The 22,877-nt window shown below is 41.9% G+C and overlaps 1 protein-coding gene across 2 annotated transcripts in view; it reads right to left on the bottom strand.

The window, feature by feature from the left end:
• The window catches only part of GCH1 (GTP cyclohydrolase 1), a 53,583-nt gene extending 32,306 nt beyond the window's left edge, over positions 1 to 21,277 (bottom strand). Inside the window, exon 1 of one of the 2 annotated variants that reach the window (XM_043920373.1) lies at positions 20,760 to 21,277. In XM_043920373.1, coding sequence (XP_043776308.1) covers positions 20,760 to 21,099 — 340 coding nt within the window. In that variant the 5' untranslated portion in view covers positions 21,100 to 21,277. The remainder of the gene's footprint in view (positions 1 to 20,759) is intronic. The other variant, XM_043920372.1, reaches the window with a different exon arrangement.
• Between the last annotated feature and the right edge of the window lie 1,600 nt (positions 21,278 to 22,877).

Raw genomic sequence — 22,877 nt, 5'->3', positions numbered from 1 at the left:
GCCCACAACTGATGCACCTCAATGGCAAAATTCTGTTTTACCAACTATTTATTTGGTTTATACACAGGAAAATTCAGTAATTTAATGCTATTTTGACCTTTACTTTTTGAAATCAAACTGGAAGTTTCAGGGGAAAGGAGAATCCCATTAAATCTTCAAACTAATAAAAAGACTTTTTTAAAAAAGGAAATTCTCTATGGCAGTTTATCCTAGGCAACCAGTAAAAGACTATTTTTCAAACCAACTAGAGTCTTACAATCTTCAATATCCAAATATTGTATCTCTTCTAATTGTGATATTACATGAAGAAAACAGTGCTCCTGCTGAAAATGTTTTCCCTGAATTTAATCAAGTCTTTAGACCTAAATTCCAGTTTCCAGGAACATGAGGGGTAGAGAAACAAGTTGAATGAAAACAAGAAGAAAAGAATCACACAAATCTCAAAGGTAGAATATCTTACAGGAGAGCTGACAATCTCTGATAAATTAAGGGGAGGACGGTAGTAGAACTTTAGATTAAAACCTAACGATCAAATGCAAATGTATGGATACCGTGTGGGTCGCAGTCTGAAACAAATCATGAGTGAAAGACATTTGGAATAACTGGAGAATCTGAATGTAGATTAGGTACTAAATGATATGAAGGAATTAATAGTTTTACTAGTTGTTGTTTCGTCACTAACTCACGTCTGACTCTTTGAGACCCCATGGGCCTGCCGGGTTTCTCTGTCCGTGGGGTTTTTCAGGCAAGAATACTGGAGTGTGTTGCCATTTCCTCCTCCAGGGATCTTCCCAACCCAGGGATCAAACCCATGTCTCCTGCATTTGCAGGCAGATTCTTAACACTGAGTCACCTAGAAAGCCCTAGTTTTACTAAGGATAGTATAAATGGTTAAGAAGAAAAACACCTCTGAGTGTGACACTTCACCTCAAAACACACACCTCTGATTTGCTCTCAGAAAGGAAGAGGCCATACCAATGTGACAAAATGTTAATTTTGAATCTAGGTAGTAAGTATACAGTTGTCCCTTATACAATTTTATCTACTTTTATATTTGGAAGTTTTACATAATAAAAATTAAATGTAAAATAAAACATGACGACTCTAACAGAATATCAGTTTTCTTGGTATTACAGTTTAACCAACAATTCCTCTTCTAAATGATATGAAGATTTACAACAGACTAAAACCTCAAGTGCTAGTATGACTAGCAACTGTTTATTCTTCTTGAAGAAGTGTCTACAAGACTCCTGAGGTGAAAGTCTTTAAATAAAGGCTTTGTACAATCAGAGGGGCTAAGGTTAGAAGACCACCAACCCTAAAGAACGCATCAGTGAAGAAACTTCAAAAAAAATCTGTGTCACAAGAAAAATAAGAGAGTCCTGTTACCATAGAAACTATCTGTGCAGCTTGAATGTTTCAAAGGAACACAGCACCTCGAGCAACAAAGAAAGCCTGCGGTCCTTGCTAGGACCTCACCTGTCAACTGCTGGAAGTCAACAGAGTGAGCCAAGAGCCATGCTGACAAGTGTGCCCACAGTCCAGAGACCTCGGCAAGACAATTCAACTCTAATCTATCTGCCACTTCCTGCAGACCAGATCCACAACAGTCCTGAAAGTCACTTGAGTAGGGTCACAAAGTAGTTAGTGTGGATGCCCTGACTAGTCCAGACTAGTTGTTCTTCCAATTATGCCAGGATGATTCTTGCCTAACACACTAAGATAGCTTGAGAAGCACCAAATGGACCCTTAGTATTATATCAGTGAGCATTTATAACAAGTAATTATGTAGTTAAAATACTTGTCTTTCTCATAAACTACTTCACTTGTAAAAAGCCATGCTCAAAAAGGTTCAGTTTATTGTGAAGGGGGTATAAAAAGAAAGAGATGGAGAGTAAAATGAAACAAGCAAACAAAACCCAGCATGTCCTAAGTTTGGCCTCCACTGAGGCAAAGCCTGAAGGTGCTAACAGCTGGTGGCTGTCAGCTCACTGCACCTTACCCTCACGGCTGAAAGGCAAATTGTTTCTGACGGGCAACCAGAGTGGCACACCTCCACAGTTCCCTGGGCATTAACTGAAGCGCTTCTGTACTGAAGGGGCGGTGAATTAGAGAGGTATGATCCACAGCAGCGCTACCTTAAAGTGGTCTGGAGTTCCACCACACCCTCGCCAGGTTCACAGCCTCTCAGCTGAACTCCAGCACCCATCACCTTCATCACTTCTCATGAGCATCTTACTACAAGTGCATAAAGTATACAGCCGGTATAATTATATTTTAAGCTATTTTAGTGACAAATTCCTTGTTTGGGATGTTTGTCAATGGCCTCTTGAACTGGGCCCTGATTCCCACTTGGAATAAACACTAAGACAGGCACATAAAATAAATCATGCTTCACAGCGATAGCCATGAATTTCAGTGAAACAGCATCTGGACAAATGATCTCAAAAAAATTCAGCACAGAACTCAGCAACTGCCAATTTCCTCCTCTAAACCTGGATGCTTTTTCTCAGAACTCCAGAGAAGCGAAAGATGTTGATTGGGCTGGGGAGATGGGGGCGGGGGGAGAGACTCATGTTTAGCAACCAAACCCCCTACCCCCCAAAAAGAGGAAAAATCAGAGGAAGAAAGCAGACATAATGACCAAATACTGCAGGACAAGCCTCATGCAGGATGTGTGCCTGAGTCTCCAGCTCCAGTGTGAGAAGGAGAAAGAGTGGTTTTTCAAACCAGGCTATTCACTAAACTAAAATGCTCAATTGCCCTCCTGAGGAGATGGTGATGGAAGATAATTTTTAAACGCAGGCAAGAGGCTGGAACACAATAAAACCTCACAGCTGTGGTGAGGAAAGACAGGAGGAAAGGAGTCAAGTGTTTTCAGAAAGCAGAGACCTATGCCATGTCTGTAAGATCACGCTGACACTACCGGATGGGAGCAGGAAAAGCTAGAACACAAACAGCCGGTAAAGACGTCACTGTACTTCAGGTGAGAGATGACTGAGAGTCAGGCCAAGACAAGGTAACAGAGTCTACAGATATTCACGGGGTACAAAAGTCAGAACGTGGGGCACAAGTAACCAAGGCGATTTATGAGAAGGAAGAATCGCAAGATGAAATGAACAACCTTTACAACATTTATAACATCTGTAAATGTGTTCAGGTGAAGTGGCCCATTAGAAGGGCTGACTCACCAGAACGGACTTTAAAAACATCAGAGAAAGGAGCCAGCCCTTTCTATGCCGATCTTTAAAAAGTTTAAATAAACCTAACTGCTGTGAAAGCTTCATTTAATTCTATGATACGGACAACCACACATGTAAGTTGTAACAAAGATATTCTTCTTATTCCAGAATACCTAAGAGCATAATCTTGACAATCATGGACTATTTCTGTTTAAAAAAAAGATAAAAAGAATTTCCTTCTAGGTTTAGCTCCTCTATAGTCATCTGTGGTTTCAAGTTTCTCTGCCATAAGAAGTCACCTTCCTTGTGACCACACAGAACCCCACTTGCTCCTCTCAGCAAGAACTCACTGCCTGGTCCCTGCTAAGACAGATCATGGGCTCCTTGCAGAGCAAGCCAAGGCCAACCAGTTTTCCTTTCCCTTTAAGAGTTAGCACAGGGTTATTCACAAACCTAGTGTTTGACAAATAAATACAAACATAGTTAAAGTATCTTTGATTCTAAAGATTTCTTTAAATAAGTAAATAAAAATGTAATACAAATTTAAGAACATACAACATTCTACAGAATGAGTAACTGGCTAAAACAAGGACCATTTTCTAACTTTAAAATGATGTTCTTAACACGGATGAACCTTGAAGACATTATGCTAAGTGAAATAAGCCAGACACAAAGGACAAAAGGTGTGATTCCACTCATAGGAGGTCCCTAGAGTACTCAAAGGCACACAGAGTAAAACGGAGGTTACCAAGGGCTGGGAAGAACGGGGATGAGGGAGTTATGGGCTAACAAGTAAGATTTCAGTTTGGGACAAAGAAAATTTTCTGGAAACAGACTGTGGTGACGGTTGCACAACAGATGACTGTACTTAATGCCACTGACCTATACACGTAAAATGGTTAAAATGGTAAACTTTATATTGTGTTTTACTACAAAAAAAAAAAAAAAGCAAACAAATTTTTAAAAAAAGAACATACACCCTTCAACTGTATGCAACATCAACACAGTTGCAGGTATGCGGTAGGAAACACAACTGGGTGAGCTGGTACAGATGCAACATAATTTTGCTATACTGTTTTGCCTAATTATCTGAACAGAAGATAAGATAAACTTGCATCTCTGCAATTTACATACCATTGTAGTTACAGAAAAAATTGCTTTAAACAACAGGAAAGATTAAGAATTTATAACTTAATTGAACAAAAAGGACAAGCCCTAAAAACAGATATTTAAAACAGAACTAAAAAGTTTCTAAACAGTAAAACCATTAAAACAGACTCACAAGATGCATGTATAACTGAATCTTTGCTGTATACCTGAAACTAACATAACACTGTTAACCAACTACACTCCAATATAAAATAAAAAGCGAAAAAAGACTCACATTGATAAAATGATCACAACATAAATAAATGTGCTTTAGACAAAATATATAAAATTTTGGTTTTCAAATATCTCCCACAAAGGATTAAGTGGAGAAGTTTAGAAGTTTAATTCGCGTTAGAACAGAGTGTAATTTAGCTACATTTTTGCAATTATTCACAAATTCCCCTGATTAAAAATTTCATGAACTATCTCAAAGTCAGGATGTTAAAAGATGCCTCAAAATGAAAACTACTTGGCTTTCTCTTTGCTAGAATTCAGAATGAAAAGCAGAGTTCCTATGGGTTACACTTCTCACATCTTAAATGGACCTTCATATTAAAACGTAGCACAGTCACTTAAAACCTGGGCGGGCATGATGTTGACGGGAACGTGAGCACTGTCCTCACACACACCTGGACGCTGCTGCACTGTGCCCTCTGGCAAGAGACCTGAGCCAGACGCCCCTCAGTTTCCACCTCTTGTGCAGTCTCCAAGCCGACAGAAGGATATTATAAGCTCACATGCACACAACCTAGCTCACTTCCCAGGGTTTGGGTGCCCACACTCTTTTCTTCAAAACCTAAGGCTTTCATTTACCAGCATCCAGCATGCTGATGCCTCGACACACACCAAGGGGAAGCTCACAAGATCCTACCAGTCAGGGAAAAATACCTCCAAAAAATGTCTTGTTTTCTGTAATTTATCACATTACTCTCTGAAGTCCTACAATCTGACTTCTAAGCACATTAAGCTATTTAAACTACTAACACTGAAATAAAATCTCAGGACTCGTTGATAACACAGACAGAATGTATACAGCACTTCACAGACGCTGGGCACTTTATGTGTACTAACTTACTTAATCCCCCAGTAACCTTATAAGATAAGCGAGTACTATCAAATGCCCTGTTTTACAGATGAGGCAATCAGGCACAGCTGCTCAGTAACAGGGTTTGAAGCCAGGCAATCTGGCTCAGGTTCTTTGTCTCGGGACCTTTGCCTTCTGTTCTGGGTTCCTCTTTAAGCCATTTCCTGCCCACTCCTACACGCCGGGATCTCCCGCCCCTCACACCTCCCTTTAAGGCCGTCCCTGCTGGTCTTGCTCTCACTCTTCTTGGCGTCAGCATGCTGACATCGCCTCATTCCTTGGAGGAGCTCAATCGCTCTCCTAGCTGCAACTGTCAGCCTTATACTGATAATTCACAAATTTGAATTTCTAGCCTTAAACTATCATGTTATCTCTCGGCCTGTTTAAGTCACTTTGTTTTCCTCTGCCCAAATACAAATTCTAACCACCCTCATTTCAACGTCTATTCCCGTTGCTTTTAGTGCATAACGGGATATCCCAGAGTTTACTGGTGAACAACTATTTTATTATGTCCTGGGATTCTGTGGGTCAGGACTTCAGACAAGGCACACAGATGACTGACCTCTCTCTGCTCCACAACATCTGGGGCTTGGCAGGGATGACTATTTGGCTGGGGACTAGAATCACCTGGAGGAGTCTTGACTCGAATGTCTAGGGTTTGGTGCTAGCTGGTGGGTGGGCCTCAGCTAAAGCCATCAGCTGGAACACCCAGACATGGCCTCTCCTCGAGGCAGAGACCCTCACAGCATGGCAGCCTCAGAGTAACCGGACTTCTACACAGTGGCTCAGGGCTCCAGAGTCTCCCATATTCTTAAAACACTTTTCAACTAATCCAAGCCCACAGTTCCTCCTCACCACAAAAGAAGGAATATACTAATAAGCATCAAGTGTTTTTCACATACCTTCTTAATTCTTATAAGATCCCAGGCAAAGCAAGCATTGTCATCCTTCACAAAAAGAGAAAGATGAAATTTAAGTTTAGACACATGCCAATAATTATACAGATAGTTAAGGGACAAAGTCACATTCAAACTCAGAATCACCATGAAGATCAAGCTTGCAAATATACACATCTAAATATTTTTTCTCTAATTCCAGGGTAAAGGTTTTCTGTAACTAGATTTTTCTTATCAGCTAACCATTAAAAAGTTGTATTTCTTTTGCTCCTAGACTTGAAACAAATTTGTCACAATGTTTTTAATTTACCTATTGGGAAATACATGCACATACTGCAAAAATTGAAAACTGAAAATACAGTGAAAAGTCAAGCATGTCATCTGCCATCTGCCCAGTTCATACCCCTGATTAACATGTAACCACTTGTGCATCCTCCAATTCTTAATGAAATAACATTTTAATTGCCACCTACACACCCACACACACACCTTTCCCCTACAAAACAGAACTCATCTGCATCACTTAGCTATTCTAAGGGATCAGTAGGGTGCTTCCTTTTTCATGGCTGCAGTGACTAACCTTGAGCATGAGGCATTTTGTGTTTGCAAATCCCAGAAACAGGATTTTTAAATACGATATATGCATTTGTATTCAACAGCTGTTGCCAAATTATCATAAGTATAGTTACACTCTCAATGTTAATATTTGTTTCCCTGTAACTTCAATAACGTAATGAGTATCAAGTTTCTAGGCTCTGGCCAATCAAACGAGGAAAAAATATATCTTTGAGTGGTCTTTGTCTATATATTTTACTAAGGATGAGGTCAAGCAACTTTCCATGTATTTAAAAGTTATTTGATTTCCCTTTCCTGTGAATTGTGCCCTCAGGTCTTGCCAACTCTTCAACTGTTTTTGGCCTTTCTCTCACATTAATTTATAGCATCTCTTTCCATATTAGCATGGTTATTCTGTTGTCTACAATATGAATTATAAATATTTCTTCCCAGTTTCTCATTTGACTTCATTTCTGTTAGTATTTTTTTTTTCTGTTAGTATTTTATATGTGAAAATTTTTGGTTTTTATATAAAGTAACTGTTTTCTTTTATGGCTTCTATATTGGTCATAATTAAGCAGATCTCCAGTGCAGAATTAAAGAAATATACATAAGAAAAATTAACAACTTTATGTCTCTTTAAGCTTTATTTAAAATATTTCTAAATTTACTGAATGGTTGCAAAGATGGCCTAAAGACTTCCCATATACTTTCTTTATAAAAGAACTCCAGTTAATAAATTCAGAAATTAAAGAACTAAACACCCCTATTTTTCAACTTCTAAAAAACACTGGATCTAGGCAGTCACCAAGGACTACTAAAATCTGTAATTGAAAGGCTGGTGAGAAACTCTTAAATGGACAAATTGGGCTGATAACACCTAAAGTCGATCCATTTTAACATCACAGAATGACAGACAACCAGATATTTAGCTGCAACCAGATATTAGAAAAATACACCACCAACCAAGAAGCATTCTTGACTACATTTAAGAGTCAGTGTGATGAGAGGGAGGCAGGGAGTTGTTGCTCAGTTGCCAACTCATGTCCGACTCTTTGGGACCCAGGGACTGCAGCACACCAGGCTTCACTGCCCCTCACCATCTCCCAGAGTTTGCCCAAGTTCACGTCCATTGAATCAGTGATGCCATCCAACTATCTCATCCTCTGCTACCCTCTTCTCCTTTGGCCTTCAATCTTTCCCAGCATCGGGGTCTTTTCCAATGAGTCAGTTCTTCACATCAGGTGGTCAAAGTACTGCAGCTTCAGCTTCAGCATCAGTCCATCCAATGAGTATTAAAGGTTGAGTTCCTTTAAGATTGACTGGTTTACACAATGAGGTACCATTACACGCCAGTCAGGATGGCTGCTATCCAAAGGGATAGAAAAGGGAACCCTCTTACACTGTTGGTGGGAATGCAAACTAGTACAGCCGCTATGGAGAACAGTGTGGAGATTTCTTAAAAAACTGGAAATAGAACTGCCATATGACCCAGCAATCCCACTTCTGGGCATACACACCGAGGAAACCAGATCTGAAAGAGACACGTGCACCCCAATGTTCATCACAGCACTGTTTATAATAGCCAGGACATGGAAGCAACCTAGATGCCCATCAGCAGACGAATGGATAAGGAAGCTGTGGTACATATACACCATGGAATATTACTCAGCCATTAAAAAGAATTCATTTGAACCAGTCCTAATGAGATGGATGAAACTGGAGCCCATTATACAGAGTGAAGTAAGCCAGAAAGATAAAGAACATTACAGCATACTAACACGTATATATGGAATTTAGAAAGATGGAAATGATAACCCAATATACAAAACAGAAAAAGAGACACAGATGTACAGAACAGACTTTTGGATCCTGTGGGAGAAGGCGAGGGTGGGATGTTTCGAGAGAACAGCATCAAAATATGTATATTATCTATAGTGAAACAGATCACCAGCCCAGGTGGGATGCATGAGACAAGTGCTCCGGCCTGGTGCACTGGGAAGACCCAGAGGGATTGGGTAGAGAGGGAGGTGGGAGGGGGGGATCGGGAAGGGGAATACATGTAAATCCATGGCTGATTCATGTCAATGTATGACAAAACCCACTACAATATTGTAAAGTAATTAGCCTCCAACTAATAAAAATAAATGAAAAAAAAATAAAATAAAAGGAAAAAAAAAAAAAGATTGACTGGTTTCATCTCTTTGCTGTCCAAGGGACTCTCAAGAATCTTCTCCAGCACCACAATTCAAAAGCATCAATTCTTCAGCACTCTGCCTTCTTTATGGGCCAGCTCTCACATTCGTACATGACTACTGGAAAGACCATAGCTTTGACTATACAGATCTTTGTCAGCAAAGTGATGTCTTTGCTTTTTAACACACATCATCTTCCAATTTCATGGCTGCAGTAACCATCAGTAGTGATTTTAGAGCCCAAGAAGAGGAAATCTGTCACTGCTTCCACCTTTTCCCCTTCTATTTGCCATGAAGTGATGGGACCAGCAACAGAAGCAGCAGTTAGAACTGGACATGGAACAACAGACTGGTTCCAAATAGGAAAAGGAGTACGTCAAGGCTGTATATTGCCACCCTACTTATTTAACTTATATGCAGAGTACATCATGAGAAATGCTGGGCTGGTGGAAGCACAAGCTGGAATCAAGATTGCCGGGAGAAATATCAATAACCTCAGATATGCAGATGACACCACCCTTATGGCAGAAAGTGAAGAACTAAAGAGCCTCTTGATGAAAGTGAAAGAGGAGAGTGAAAAAGTTGGCTTAAAGCTCAACATTCAGAAAACTAAGATCATGGCATCTGGTTCCATCACTTCATGGCAAATAGATGGGGAAACAGTGGAAACAGTGTCAGACTTTATTTTTCTGGGCTCCAAAATCACTGCAGATGGTGATTGCAGCCATGAAATTAAAAGATGCTTACTCCTTGGAAGGAAAGTTATGACCAACCTAGACAGCATATTAAAAAGCAGAGACATTACTTTGCCAACAGAGGTCCGTCTTCAAGGCTATGGTTTTTCTAGTAGTCATATATGGATGTGAGAGTTGGACCGTGAAGAAAGCTGAGTGCAAAAGAATTGATGCTTTTGAACTGTGGTGTTGGAGAAGACTCTTGAGAGTCCCTTGGACTGCAAGGAGATCAGTCCTGGGTGTTCATTGGACGACTGATGTTGAAGCTGAAACTCCAATACTTTGGCCACCTGATGTGAAGAGCTGACTCACTGGAAAAGACCCTGATGCTGGGAGGGATTGGGGGCAGGAGGAGAAGGGGACAACAGAGGATGAGATGGTTGGATGGCATCACTGACTCCATGGACATGGGTTTGGGTGGACTCCAGGAGTTGGTGATGGACAGGGAGGCCTGGCGTGCTGCGGCTCATGGGGTTACAAAGAGTCGGACACGACTGAGTGACTGAACTGAACTGAACTGATGGGACCAGATGCCATGATCTTAGTTTTTTTCATATTGAGTTTTAAGCCAGGCTTTTCACTCTCCTCTTTCACCCTCATCAAGAGGCTCTTTGGTTCCTCTTCACTTTCTGCCATTAGAGTGGTATCATCTGCATATCTGAGATTTTTGGTATTTCTCCCAGCAATCTTGATTCCAGCTTGTAACTCATCCAACCCAGCATTTTGCATGATGTACTCTGCATGCAAGTGCAAGTGAAAGTCACTCAGTCATGTCCAACTCTTTGCAACCTATGGACTATATGGTCCATGGAATTCTCCAGGCCAGAATACTGGAGTGGATAGCCTTTCCCTTCTCCAGGGAATCTTCCCAACCTAGGGATCGAACCAAGGTCTCCTGCATTACAAGCAGATTCTTTACCATATGAGCCACAAGGGAAGCCCAAGAATATTGGAGTGGGTAGCTATCCCTTCTCTAGCAGATCTTCCTGACCCAGGAATTGAACCAGGGTCTCCTGCACTGCAGGTGGATTCTTTACCAACTGAGCTATCAGGGAAGCCCTGTACATGTAACAGGGTGATAATAAACAGCCTTGACATACTTCTTTATCAATTTTGAACCCATCAGTTGTTCCACATAAGGCTCTAACTCTTGCTTCTTGACCCGCATACAGGTTTCTCAAGAGACAGGTAAGATGGTCTTGGTATTTCCATCTCTTTAAGTTTTTCCACAGTTTGTTAAGATCCACACAAAGGCCTTACTAGCATAGTCAAGGAAACAGAAGTAGATGTTTTTCTGGAATTCCCTTGCTTTCTCTATGATCCAATGAATGCTGCCAATTTGATTTCTGGTTCCTCTGCCTTTTCTAAAGCCAGCTTGAACATCTGGGAGTTCTTGGTTCCATTATGCTGAAGCCTAGCTTGAAGGATTTTGAGCATAACCTTACTGGCATGGCAGATGAGTACAACTGTCTGGTAGTCTCAACATTCCTTAGTACTGCCCTTCTTGGGAACTGGGATGAAGACTGACCTTTTCCAGTCCTGTAGCCATGGCTGGGTTTTCCAAATTGGCTGACATATTGAGAGCAGCACTTTGATAACATCATCTTTTAGAATTTTAAATAGCTCTGCTGGAATCCCATGACCTCCACTAGCTTTACTGGCAACAGTGCTTCCTTCCCAAGGCTCACTAGACTTCATACTCCAGAATGTCTGGCTCTAGGTGAGTGACCACACCATCGTGGTTATCTGGGTCATTAAGGTCTTTTTTGTACAGTTCTTCCATTTACTCTTGCCATCTCTTCTTGATCTCTTCTGCTTCGATTAGGTCTTTACTGTCTCTGACCTTTATTGAGCCTATCTTTGGATGAAATGTTCCTTTGATACTTCCAATTTTCTTGAAGAGATCACTAGTCATTCCCTTTCTGTTGCTTTCTTCTAACTCTTTGCATTGTTCATTGAAGAAGGCCTTCTTGTCTCTCCATGCTATTCTCTGGAACTCTCCATTTAGTTGGGCGTACCTTTCCCTTTCTCCCTTGCTTTTCGCTCCTCTTCTTTACTCAGCTGTTTGTAAAGCCTCCTCAGACAACCACTTTGTCTTGCATTTTTTTTCTTTGGGATGGTTTGTTATAATATTATGAACCTCTGTCCATAGTTCTTCAGGCACTCTGTTTACTAGATCTAATCCCCTGAATCTATTTGTCATCTCGACTGTATATTTATTGGAGATTTGATCTAAGTTGCACCTGACTGGCCTAATGGTTTTCCCCACTTTTTTTAGTTTAAGCCTGAACTTTGTTATAAGGAGCTAATGATCTGAGCCACAGTCAGCTTTCAGTCTTGTTTTCGCTGACTGTATACAGCTTCTCCATCTTCAGCTACAAAGAATGTAATCAATCTAATTTTGGTATTGACAACTTGGTGATCTCCATGTGAAAAGTCATCTCTTATTGAAAAAGGGTGTTTGCTATGACCAGGGCATTCTGTTAGCCTTTGCCCTGCTTCATTTTGTACTCCAAGACTAAATTTGCCTCTTAAACCAGGTATCTCTTGACTTTCTACTTTTGCATTCCAATTCCCTATGAATAGGACATCTTTTTTGGCATTAGTTCTAGGAGGTCTTGTAGGTCTTCATTGAACTAATCAACTTCAGCTTCTTTGGCAAGCCTCTAAATCTAACTACTAATATATAAGCAACACAGGAGCTAAAGGAACATGTTAAACTATTAATAAATTGTGAAAAAATAATAAGCAGAACCCAGGAGGTGGGGAATTCTATAAGACAAATGACCTTGTTTCTTCAACAAATTGTTAGCAGATAAAAAGGAATACCAAACCAACAAGTTAAAAGAGACATGAAGACATTTATCAGATATAATGTGTGAATCTTATCTGAATCCTTATTCAAACAAAGCAATTTGTAAAGAGATACCTGTGATAGGCATATACAAACTCATTATACTATTCTAACTTTGTATACATTTGAATATTTCTACAATAATTTAAAAACTGACTGCAATCCTGACATTTTCTAGCAATTTTTCCCCATGAGAATTTTGATGTGCCAGGCAAACAGGCCACTCACTTCAATCAATTCCCAGTCACTTCAATTGATACCTTGGAATAACATGTTTACTGAATATAGAAAAAGCCATCTCACCAAATAGGTGAGTTTCTACAGGTGCACGACTCCATGAAGGACACAAAGATGTCTAAAGGATGACCTCTGGCATAGAAGTGTTCAGGAGATCCAACAGAAATAACTCCCATGACTTTTTCATAAAGCTAAATCCCCTACATCTTTCTTTAGTGTTTAAAAAAATCAGCATTTATTGAGCATTTATGCATAGAGCACTGTGCTAGAAGACACACATTAAGAAAGGGTCCTTGTCATTAAGAAATTAATTCAAACATTCATCAAGTTGTCTACATGTGCTGGGCAATCTGCTAGACATTCTAAGGTAAGGACAGACAGTCACTTTTCTTCTAGAAAACTGTGACTCAGGCTTCAATAAAACCAAATTCTAATGAGCAAATGTTCTCTCAACCTTGAGTGTAACAAATTTACCTTGATTCAGACAATCTTTGGACAATCTTTGATTCAGTTCAGTTCAGTTCAGTCGCTCAGTTGTGCCTGACTCTTTGCGACCCCATGAATCGCAGCACGCTAGGCCTCCCTGTCCATCACCAACTCCCGGAGTTTACTCAAACCCATGTCCATCAAGTCGGTGATGCCATCCAGCCATCTCATCCTCTGTCGTCCCCTTCTCCTCCTACCCCCAATCCCTCCCAGCATCAGGGTCTTTTCCAGTGAGTCAGCTCTTCACATCAGGTGGCCGAAGTATTGGAGTTTCAGCTTCAACATCAGTCCTTCCAATGAACACCCAGGACTGATCTCCTTTAGGATGGACTGGCTGGACCTCCCTGCAGTCCAAGGGACTCTCAAGAGTCTTCTCCAACACCACAGTTCAAAAGCATCAATTCTTTTGCACTCAGCTTTCTTCACAGTCCAACTCTCACATCCATACATGACTACTGGAAAAACCATAGCCTTGACTAGATGGACCTTTGTTGGCAAAGTAATGTCTCTGCTTTTTAATATGCTGTCTAGGTTGGTCATAACTTTCCTTCCAAGGAGTAAGCATCTTATAATTTCATGGCTGCAATCACCATCTGCAGTGATTTTGGAGCTCAGAAAAATAAAGTCTGACACTGTTTCCACTGTTTCCCCATCTATTTGCCATGAAGTGATGGAACCAGATGCCATGATCTTAGTTTTCTGAATGTTGAGCTTTAAGCCAACTTTTTCACTCTCCTCTTTCACTTTCATCAAGAGGCTTTTTAGTTCCTCTTCACTTTCTGCCATACAATCTAAATTATCCCTCAATCTAATTTCCATAAACTCAATGGAGAATGTATAACCATAGGGAACATATTCATTATATTACCTGGAATTATGAATTGTTCATATAATCTTAGATTCATAACCTAGGATTCATCAAAGATTAGATAGTTGCCCTCTCCTGGCAAATTCCATTACTGCAATCTGACTCAACCAAATACTGGACTCAAATTAGGGAGGTATACAGCAATGAGTCAGTGGGGGAATGCCCAGGCATGGAACAGTTTCCAGAGCTGGACAAAGAAAAGAGAGAAGATACAAAAAGGGAAGAGGAGGAGAAGGGAGGTGATTCAAGCAAATCTGTAAATTACTATTGTTGCAATTAAATTGTGAGAGATTATGATGATTCTCATTCTCTATCATTCTCCCAATGCTGATACTTTTCAGATAAAGTGAAAGTGAAAGTCACATCCAACTCATTGCGAACGCGTGAACTATACAGCCCGTGGAATTCTCTAGGCCAGAATACTGGAGTGGGTAGCCCTTCCTTTCTCCAGGGAATCTTCCCAACCCAGGGATGGAACCCAAGTCTCCCGCATTGCAGGCGGATTCTTTACCAGCTGAGCCACAAGGGAAGCTCAAGACTTGGGTAAGTTCTTTCTATGCCTCAGTTTCCTTATCCCTAAAAATAGGGCTAATATTACCTACCCCATTGGCTTATTGTGAGGATCAATGAGGCAATACATGTAAAGAATGCACACGGTGTTCAGCACATAGTAATCAGTTGTGTTTGTTGTTATTCAGACATCAGCTCAAGCATCCACACTTCCGATCTCCCAGCACAGATCAAGTTCCTTTGTTAAATGCTCTCACTGAGCTGTGTACACACCTTTTCATCATTACATTTCTCAATCTATAATCACACATTCATGTGATTCTACTGAATATTTGATTTAATGCAACAGACTATTCTATGAGAGAAGAAACCATACCTGGTTTTACTCAGTCTACTTCCCAGCATTCAGCACAGTGGGTGGTACTCAATGAATAAATTAAATTCAATTGCAAAGTTCCCAGACAGTCTAATGAATAACATCACTTAACACTCGAATAGGCTAAATTGTGTTGAAGATAAGTTGAAATCCTAAATCTCAATACCTCAGAGTGTGACCTTATTTGTAAATAGAGTTAAAGGCAAACATCATTAGCTAAATTAAGAAGAGGCAAAAAAAAAAAAAAAGAGGCAAGTGTGCTAAGTTGCTTCAGTCACGTCTGACTTTTTGCAACCCTATGGACTGTAGCCTGCCAGGCTCCTCTGTCCATGGGATTCTCCAGGCAAGAATACTGGAGTGGGTTACCATGCCCTGCTCCTGGGGATCTTCCTCACCGAGGGATCGAACCCGTGTCTCTTATGTCTCCTGCATTGGCAGGCGAGTTCTCTACCACTAGCACCACAAGGCATACTGGAGTAAAATGGACTCAATTCTATGTGACTGATGTCCTTAAAAAAGGGAAATTTGGACACCAACAGAAGCAGAGATGGGAATAATGCAGCTGCAAGTTAAGAAACACCAAGGACTGCCAGCTACCCCCAGAAGCTGGCAAGAGGCAAGGGAAGGATGCCCCTGACTCCCTTCAATTTTCAGAGGGAGTGTGGTTCCACCAATGGCTTGAATTCATACTTCTAGTCTCCAGAACTGTGAGACAGGTTCTGTTGTTTGAACAGTTCAGTCTGTAGTACTTTGATATGGCAGTCCCTTGAAACTAGGACAAGAACCAGTTTGTTTGGTATTTCAAAGTTATGTGTAGTGACTTCTCCTCCCAGGCCAGAAAAAAAAAATGTTAATAGATAATACATTTTTAGAAGAAACTAGTAAGACTAGCTTTTCTCCTCCATTCTCAATGACTATACCCTAAAATCCAGTCATATACTTTAACAGTCTTGTTATTTTTTTCTCCTTTATTCACAATACCTTTTCCAGCAATACACAGAACTAAGTAATACACTAGAATTCATTAACAAAATGAAAACAAAACTTAGTAGTGAATTGAGATTTAAATGAACTATACACACCCAAAATAGTACCTCTCAATGATGAGGTTAACTTTTCTACAACATACTTTAAAACTTGGGACATAAATTCATCTTTTGCCCACAGTATGGGCATAAACTCATCTTTTGCCCACAATATGGGAGGGGATAATAAATAAGTTGACTTTTTGCACCCCCTTCACATCTTAGAAGTTGTTACAATTCTAAGTTTATCATGGGATTCTGATATGGTAAATCGAAGAAGTTTGTGATTAAAAGAAAAAGAAAACCTTTTGTGAGTGCTGGCATATTTCAGTATGAAGCAGCTAAGACTCAATTTTGTGCAAACAGAATATCTAATGCCTGGCTTTATCTTTAGAGAATAGCTGTCATCTTGCAGTGTACATGGTTGAGGCAGAGTGGGGAGACAGTCAAGAAGTCCATCACCTGTGGTGCCATCGCCTCCTCCTGCACTACAGGTTCACATGCTTCCCATGTGAACCTGGGGCACTGTCAGCTTGATTTATGAAAACTTCCCTGGCATCCTGGGCAAGACAAGCTAAAATCTATTGCAACTAGAAATGTGATAGAAGAGTCAAGATTCTCGTGTATTTCCGTAAACTCATAAAAAGGACAATTAATGAGACAAGTTATACTCAACCTCTGGTGGATAGTACTATCTAAGGCTTCCCTTGTGGCTCAGCTGGTAAAGAATCCATAGGCAATGTGGGAGACCTGGATTCGATCCCTGGGTTGGAAAGATCCCCTGGAGAAGGGAAAGGTTACCCACTGTAGTATTCTGGCCTGGAGAATTCCATGGACTGTATAGTTCATGGGATCACAAAGAGTCGGACTCCACTGAGCAACTTTCTCTTTCACTTTTGGGTGTCCCTGATGACTCAGATGGTAAAGAATCTGTCTGCAATGCAGGAGACCCAGGTTCAATCCCTGGGTCAGGAAGATCTCCTGGAGAAGGGAATGACAACCCACTCCAGTATAGCTGCCTGGAGAATTCCATGGACAGAGAAGACTGGCAGGCTTCAGTCCATAGGGATCACAAAGGGTCAGACAGGACTGAGTGACTAACACTTTCACTTTCACTATCTAAGAGGTCGTTACCATTTACACCCAGGAGAGGACAGGGGAAGGGAAGGGTCAGACACAAGGACATGAAGACCAAAGACCTCAGGGAATAGTAGAACCTCCAATTTAATTAAGGTTCTGAATTTCAGAAATAGTGGAAATACAGGAAATATTTAGAAAGAAGACCTCAGCAAAGTAAAATCTTGAATATGTAAGAGAACTTGAATGTGGTTAAACTCAAATGGAACAGCAATAGGTAAAGGTGAGCTGTCCTGTGATGCTATTCAAAGGATAGCCAGTTCCTGGAAGAGATGCGTTTCTCTTCCAGCCTTCCCTCCACTACAAGCTACAACCCAGAGGTGAACAACAACCAGGAGACTTACACAACCTTGACACAGCCCCGTTACAGCTGACCACAGAGGCATCCATTAAAAGGTACACACAGGAAAGTAAAGAAAAGTGAACCAAGCAAGGGTCATGAAGATACACTGCAGCGCAAGGAGAACTGAAAGACTCCCCAAACACCAGAAACTAGCATCAATCCACTCAAGAGGAACTGAAAAAATAAACAATAATAATTTGGGGAATATAAAGTACAAATTTATTTAATTTTATATTTTACAATACTTAATTCAACACCAGTAACAGGAATTAATACAGAGAGATAAAAGGTGTTAAGTATCTTATTTATAAGCATAGAAAAGTGATAGTTTCAAAGAAGTTTGTTTCTATCCAAAATAATCTATATTGGGCATTGAATTATGATCTCTAAAGAAATGAAAATTAGGAATTGGGTAAGAGTGTTTTCTCTATTACTTACTTCTGTATTTTCTATAGATTTAAAGTATCCTTCCTTCTCCCACCTAGGTGGGTCCAAGGCCTGGACCTCCACCCTTTCAGGTTCATTCCTTTAAGTTCAGCATCATCCTTGTCATCCTCTCCTCTGTCTTCTCTTTATGTACCTCTAAGAAATCAACATTAAGTACTTAAGTATGATCCTCTAGATAGAGGCTTTCAAATTTTTGACCACAATATAAGAAACACATTCTACGTATGGAGCTAGTACATACCGCCTGCAGAAAAATATTATACCAATAAACCTACTTGGGAGTTTCTCAAAACATTTACCCTTACTACATATGATAGACTGATTTTTCACCATTGTACTCCACTTTACTCCACTTTATTTTAAGGCTGGTGATCCAAGTATTAGGTCAGAACTCAGTCTGAAATGCTTAGTAGAGAAAGTAACACTGACAATACCTTACTAAGTAGCAACATAAGGAAGCAGATAAGAGATCTGTCTTTAGTCTGCCAGGATTCAAACACCAGCTCAACCACTTGAAGCTGTCAATCTCTCTGACTCTGCTTCCTTATCATGGGGTAAAAGAACAGTGCTTACCTCAAAAATGAAGGTTAACCAAGACCACACATATAAAGCACTTGGAGCATGAAAAGTATTCAGTTAATGGGTATTAATATTCTTAAATGGTCTGTGAGTTTTTATTGTGGTAAAAGATATACATAACACTCATCATCTTAACCATTTTAACATGTGCAATTCAGAGGCATTTAGTACACTCACAATGTGTGCAACCATCAAAACTCTATAATCCCAGAACACTTTCATCATCCCAAAAGGAAACCTAGAACCCGTTAAGCAGTCTCTCCCCATTTCTCTCCTCTGCCCAGGCCCTGTTGGGCAGGGTGATGATTAGATTCTCCCTAATCGGATTTCTTTTCCTAGGTCCACAGACTTTTTAAATAATAAATTAACAGTTGACTAGAATCATTTTCTTAGGTAGAATGAAGTGTTCTTTACAGTCATTAGTTCTATGGCTCATGAAACAAACCTCTACGAATCATTTAAGTAAATATTTTTGAGACACTTAAGGTAATTCTGTGACTTGCCTCGGAGTCAGAAATCGCTCTCTCTATGAATTCTATTAAGGCAAGATTTCCAAAGCTTGACCAAATGTGAAGGACATTTTCAGTGTCCACAAGAGGCAGAACGAGCAAGGCCCTGAGAAAATGTTTCTACATTACATCGTGGAATATCACCAAATCATAGAATATTTACCAAAGGAAGAATGTTTATTCTTCAGTCTTTGCATTTTGAAATTCTGTATTCGAGGCTCCAAACATTTACCAACATTGGGTAAAAAAAGGAAACAAGGACACAGAACTAGATACCCATGTCTGGGCTTTAGGATGTCCTGTCATTTCCTTTTTGGACCTCACCCCTCTCACACTGATTTCCCACCCTTCCTTTCGGGGGTGCTAGGGGGGAGACCAGTGCAAAAATAACTGTTTTTCCCAGAATCAATTAAGGAAGTCTCCAGAAATTTGACGGGGGAAATAACCTAACCCGGGAGGTAACCTTGCAAAGCAGCTCTGTTATTCTTTGAGAAATGGAGACGGCAGAAGGTTTCTTGGGTCAAAGAAATAAAAGTCACCAAGAGGTACAGAAGATGTGAACTGGAAAACAACGTCCTTAGTCCCACCTGTGGAAGTCAGAGCTTTTTTTTTTTTTTTTTTAACTCTCCCTGTTTTTTTTTAATTTGACCAACAACCCTCACCCAGAAAACAGGCAGCGAAGTCCTCTATTATTTCCACTCCGACCCTGCACCCTTGCTTTTCAGCCTCCTGGGCAAAAGCCTGACCCTCCCCTGGCGCGGACAGCACTGGGTCAACCCTGTTCCTTTGGGATGGGGGATGGGGGGTGGGTGATACAGGGACTCCGGGTCTCACTGCCCAGAAAACTTCCCCGACTCCCAGGGAGACGCTTTCCTGCTCTGGGGTTTGCGGAGTGGGGTAGGAAAGGGGGAGAAGGCTTTAGGAAGCAAACTAACCCAAGAAACTTCACACCTCAAACTCCGGGAAAGCCTGTACCCAGAACTATATCCAGTTCTGGGGAAGTCCTGAGCTGGAGTGACCTCGATGTGAACAAAACATAACTATGACTTTCTTAAGAGCCGGGTGCCCTGGCAAGTCAGCGAGAATGAGGGTCCCCGAGGCTTCCCCGGCGCTCCTAACACACGAAGCCCAGACTTCATCCCAGACCTACCAAAAAATGAGACCTCAAAAGCAAGGATGACTTAAGAAGCCATCACTTCCAGGAGCCCAGATGCACGTTCCTCAGGTATCCGGCCCTGGACGTTCAGGCTCCCACCCGGGGGCGTAAGGAAGCTCGGTAACCGTGGTCCCGCCAGCCGAGGCTGGAGGAGAGGGCTGCGTGCAGCCAGTGGGGAGGACCCCGCGAGGACGGCTACAGACAGGCCCCGGGGGGAGAGGCCGCTGACTCTCCAGGAGCCCGAAATGAGTCCCACCCAGGCCCCTGTCCTTGGCCCGTTGCTGGGCCAGGGCCGAGGGCGGGGTTCGGCAAGTGCCAGCATTCGGCTTCCTCCGCCAAGAGTGAGCAACTCCGGAAACTTCCCCGAGCTGGCGCGGAGCTTCCCGCGGCCACCTCCCCCGTACCCGGCACGTCGGCCGGCCAGCGAGCACACTGACCTGAGATGGTTTCCTGGTAGCCCTTGGTGAAGAACTGCATGGCCGTGGCCGCCCTCCAGGGCGTCTTGATCAGCCCCTGCCGCTCAGGGTCCTCTCCCAGCGAGCGCAGGATGGACGAGTAGGCGGCCGCCAGGTTGGGGAGGTTCAGCTCGTTGTCCTCCTCGCTGCGGGGCCGCTCGCCCTTCCAGCCGTCCGCCGGCTGGGCGCTCTTGCTCTCCGGTCGCGGCGGCTTCTCGGCGGGAGGGCTTGGCCCGGGCCGCGGCGGCTCCCCCTCGAGGAACCCATTGCTGCACCTGGCGCCCCGCGACTTCAGCGTCACCCGCCCCGGACCCTTCTCCATGGACCCGCCGCTGCTGCTCCGGAAGGACCCTCAGATGCGTGAGGGACTTCAGGTGAACTTCCCGGGCGGGGAGTGGGCTGTGACCCGAGTCACCTGAGGAAGGTAGGCCTCGAGGTAGGAACACGTTCCGAGTCCGGAACAAGCGAGCCAGAAGAGTGCTGCGGCGCCTCCTTTTTATGGGCTGGCGGCTCGGTCGGCGCCGCGGGGCGTTTCTATTGGTCGAGCCTCCTGGCGTCACGGCGCTCACTCCGCCCCGCCCCGCCCCGGCCCCCGCCCGGTGCCCTGGAGGCCGGCAGATGCCGGGAGGACCTTGTCCGAGCCCCACCCGCACCAGCCGGGAGGATTGGATTGGACCCTTTGGCTGTGGCCAGATAAACCAAACCCTAAAGGGGGCTGGTGGCCGGAGCGTGGGGAGGCAAGGTCTGAATGCCCAGTCAACTCTTCCCTCTTAGGGCAAAGAGGAGGCTGCATGAGAAGTGTACTGGTCCCCTCGTCCTGTCAAAAGATGAGCAAACAGGTGGCCTTGTCCGGGAAAATGTGGGTATGGAAACCAACTCATACTTTCAGGTCAAGAGAATAATATGAATTGAAACGCTTGATTTCATTAGTTAAAAAGGTGTCCAACGCACCTGCTTCCTGGCGCTGTCAGGAAGAATGTTACACCAAGTGGCCCTTAAGTGAATCACTGTATCTAGGAGGATGGTATTATGTGGTGGCCAGAACTTTGACCCTGCAGAAAATGATTAGCAAGCGAAGAAAAACTAGGGCTTTCATCAAAGAACCATTTGCGGTTTGTGGAAACCCAATTGTAGGAATTTGGTGCTGATTATTTTAACAGTGACGTGCTAAGTACCTTTCCCCTGATGTTGTTAGAGATTGTGAAACGTTATTGATCAACTGGACTCTTAACCAGTGACATCTGCTTTGACTGTGTAAGATTTTCTAAATGGACCTTTTTTTCTCATTAGGGGGATTATTTCACAATGCCAAAGGTGAGTTTTAAAACATGTATCAAGTTAATATTTTATGATTTGCTCCAGAGAGTTTCTTATGCTGAATTTCTGACATATAGACAGATATTTAAAGGCTTAGGAGCAGACACACTAGCAGGGAAGTCCCTGGAATTGATATATACTAATAAATTGGCTCAGTCATTACTACTAATTTCTATTTATTGGATGTCTGCTTCAGGCATGGCCCTGTTCTAAATTTTAAGAAAAGAAATATGGAAAATACCTAGCCTCCCAGGAACTTTTAGTCTGAAATATTGGTGTAAGTGGGGTTTTAAAAAATAGTTATTGGACTTCTGTATACATTAAATATCAAATTATACTGATGAAGAAATATGAACCTCCCTTGGAAAGCCTCTTTGTCACTCTCCTACTATTTATTGTAAGTGCCCCCCACACCCCTGCAAGATCCTATAATATTTTTTCCCTCTAACTGCTCTGCCGACTGTCCAATGATACTTCCTAGTCAGAATTATCCACTGGGTCTCAAACTATTTCAAGCTGGGACATTAAAAGATGACCTTTTTTTAACAAATGAAAACAAAGATACCAAATGAAGTATTTTTTAAATGGAGGGATTCAAAGAAGATGCTGTCCATAAGATTTTTTTTCAGTAGCCCTTGTAAAGATTAATATATTTCCCAAAGCAATTTCTAATGAAATTTTTATCTTAAAAATGAACGTTTTCTTATAAACACTGCCACTAGGCATTAGCACTTTTGTTACCAATTACCAGTACAAGGTGTTTGGATTTGTTATATATTTACT

Source organism: Cervus elaphus, chromosome 12 (genome assembly GCF_910594005.1).
Source record: "Cervus elaphus chromosome 12, mCerEla1.1, whole genome shotgun sequence".
Lineage (NCBI taxonomy): Eukaryota > Metazoa > Chordata > Mammalia > Artiodactyla > Cervidae > Cervus > Cervus elaphus.
Note: the sequence above shows the minus strand (reverse complement) of the source record. Positions and strands in the feature narration are given on the sequence as shown.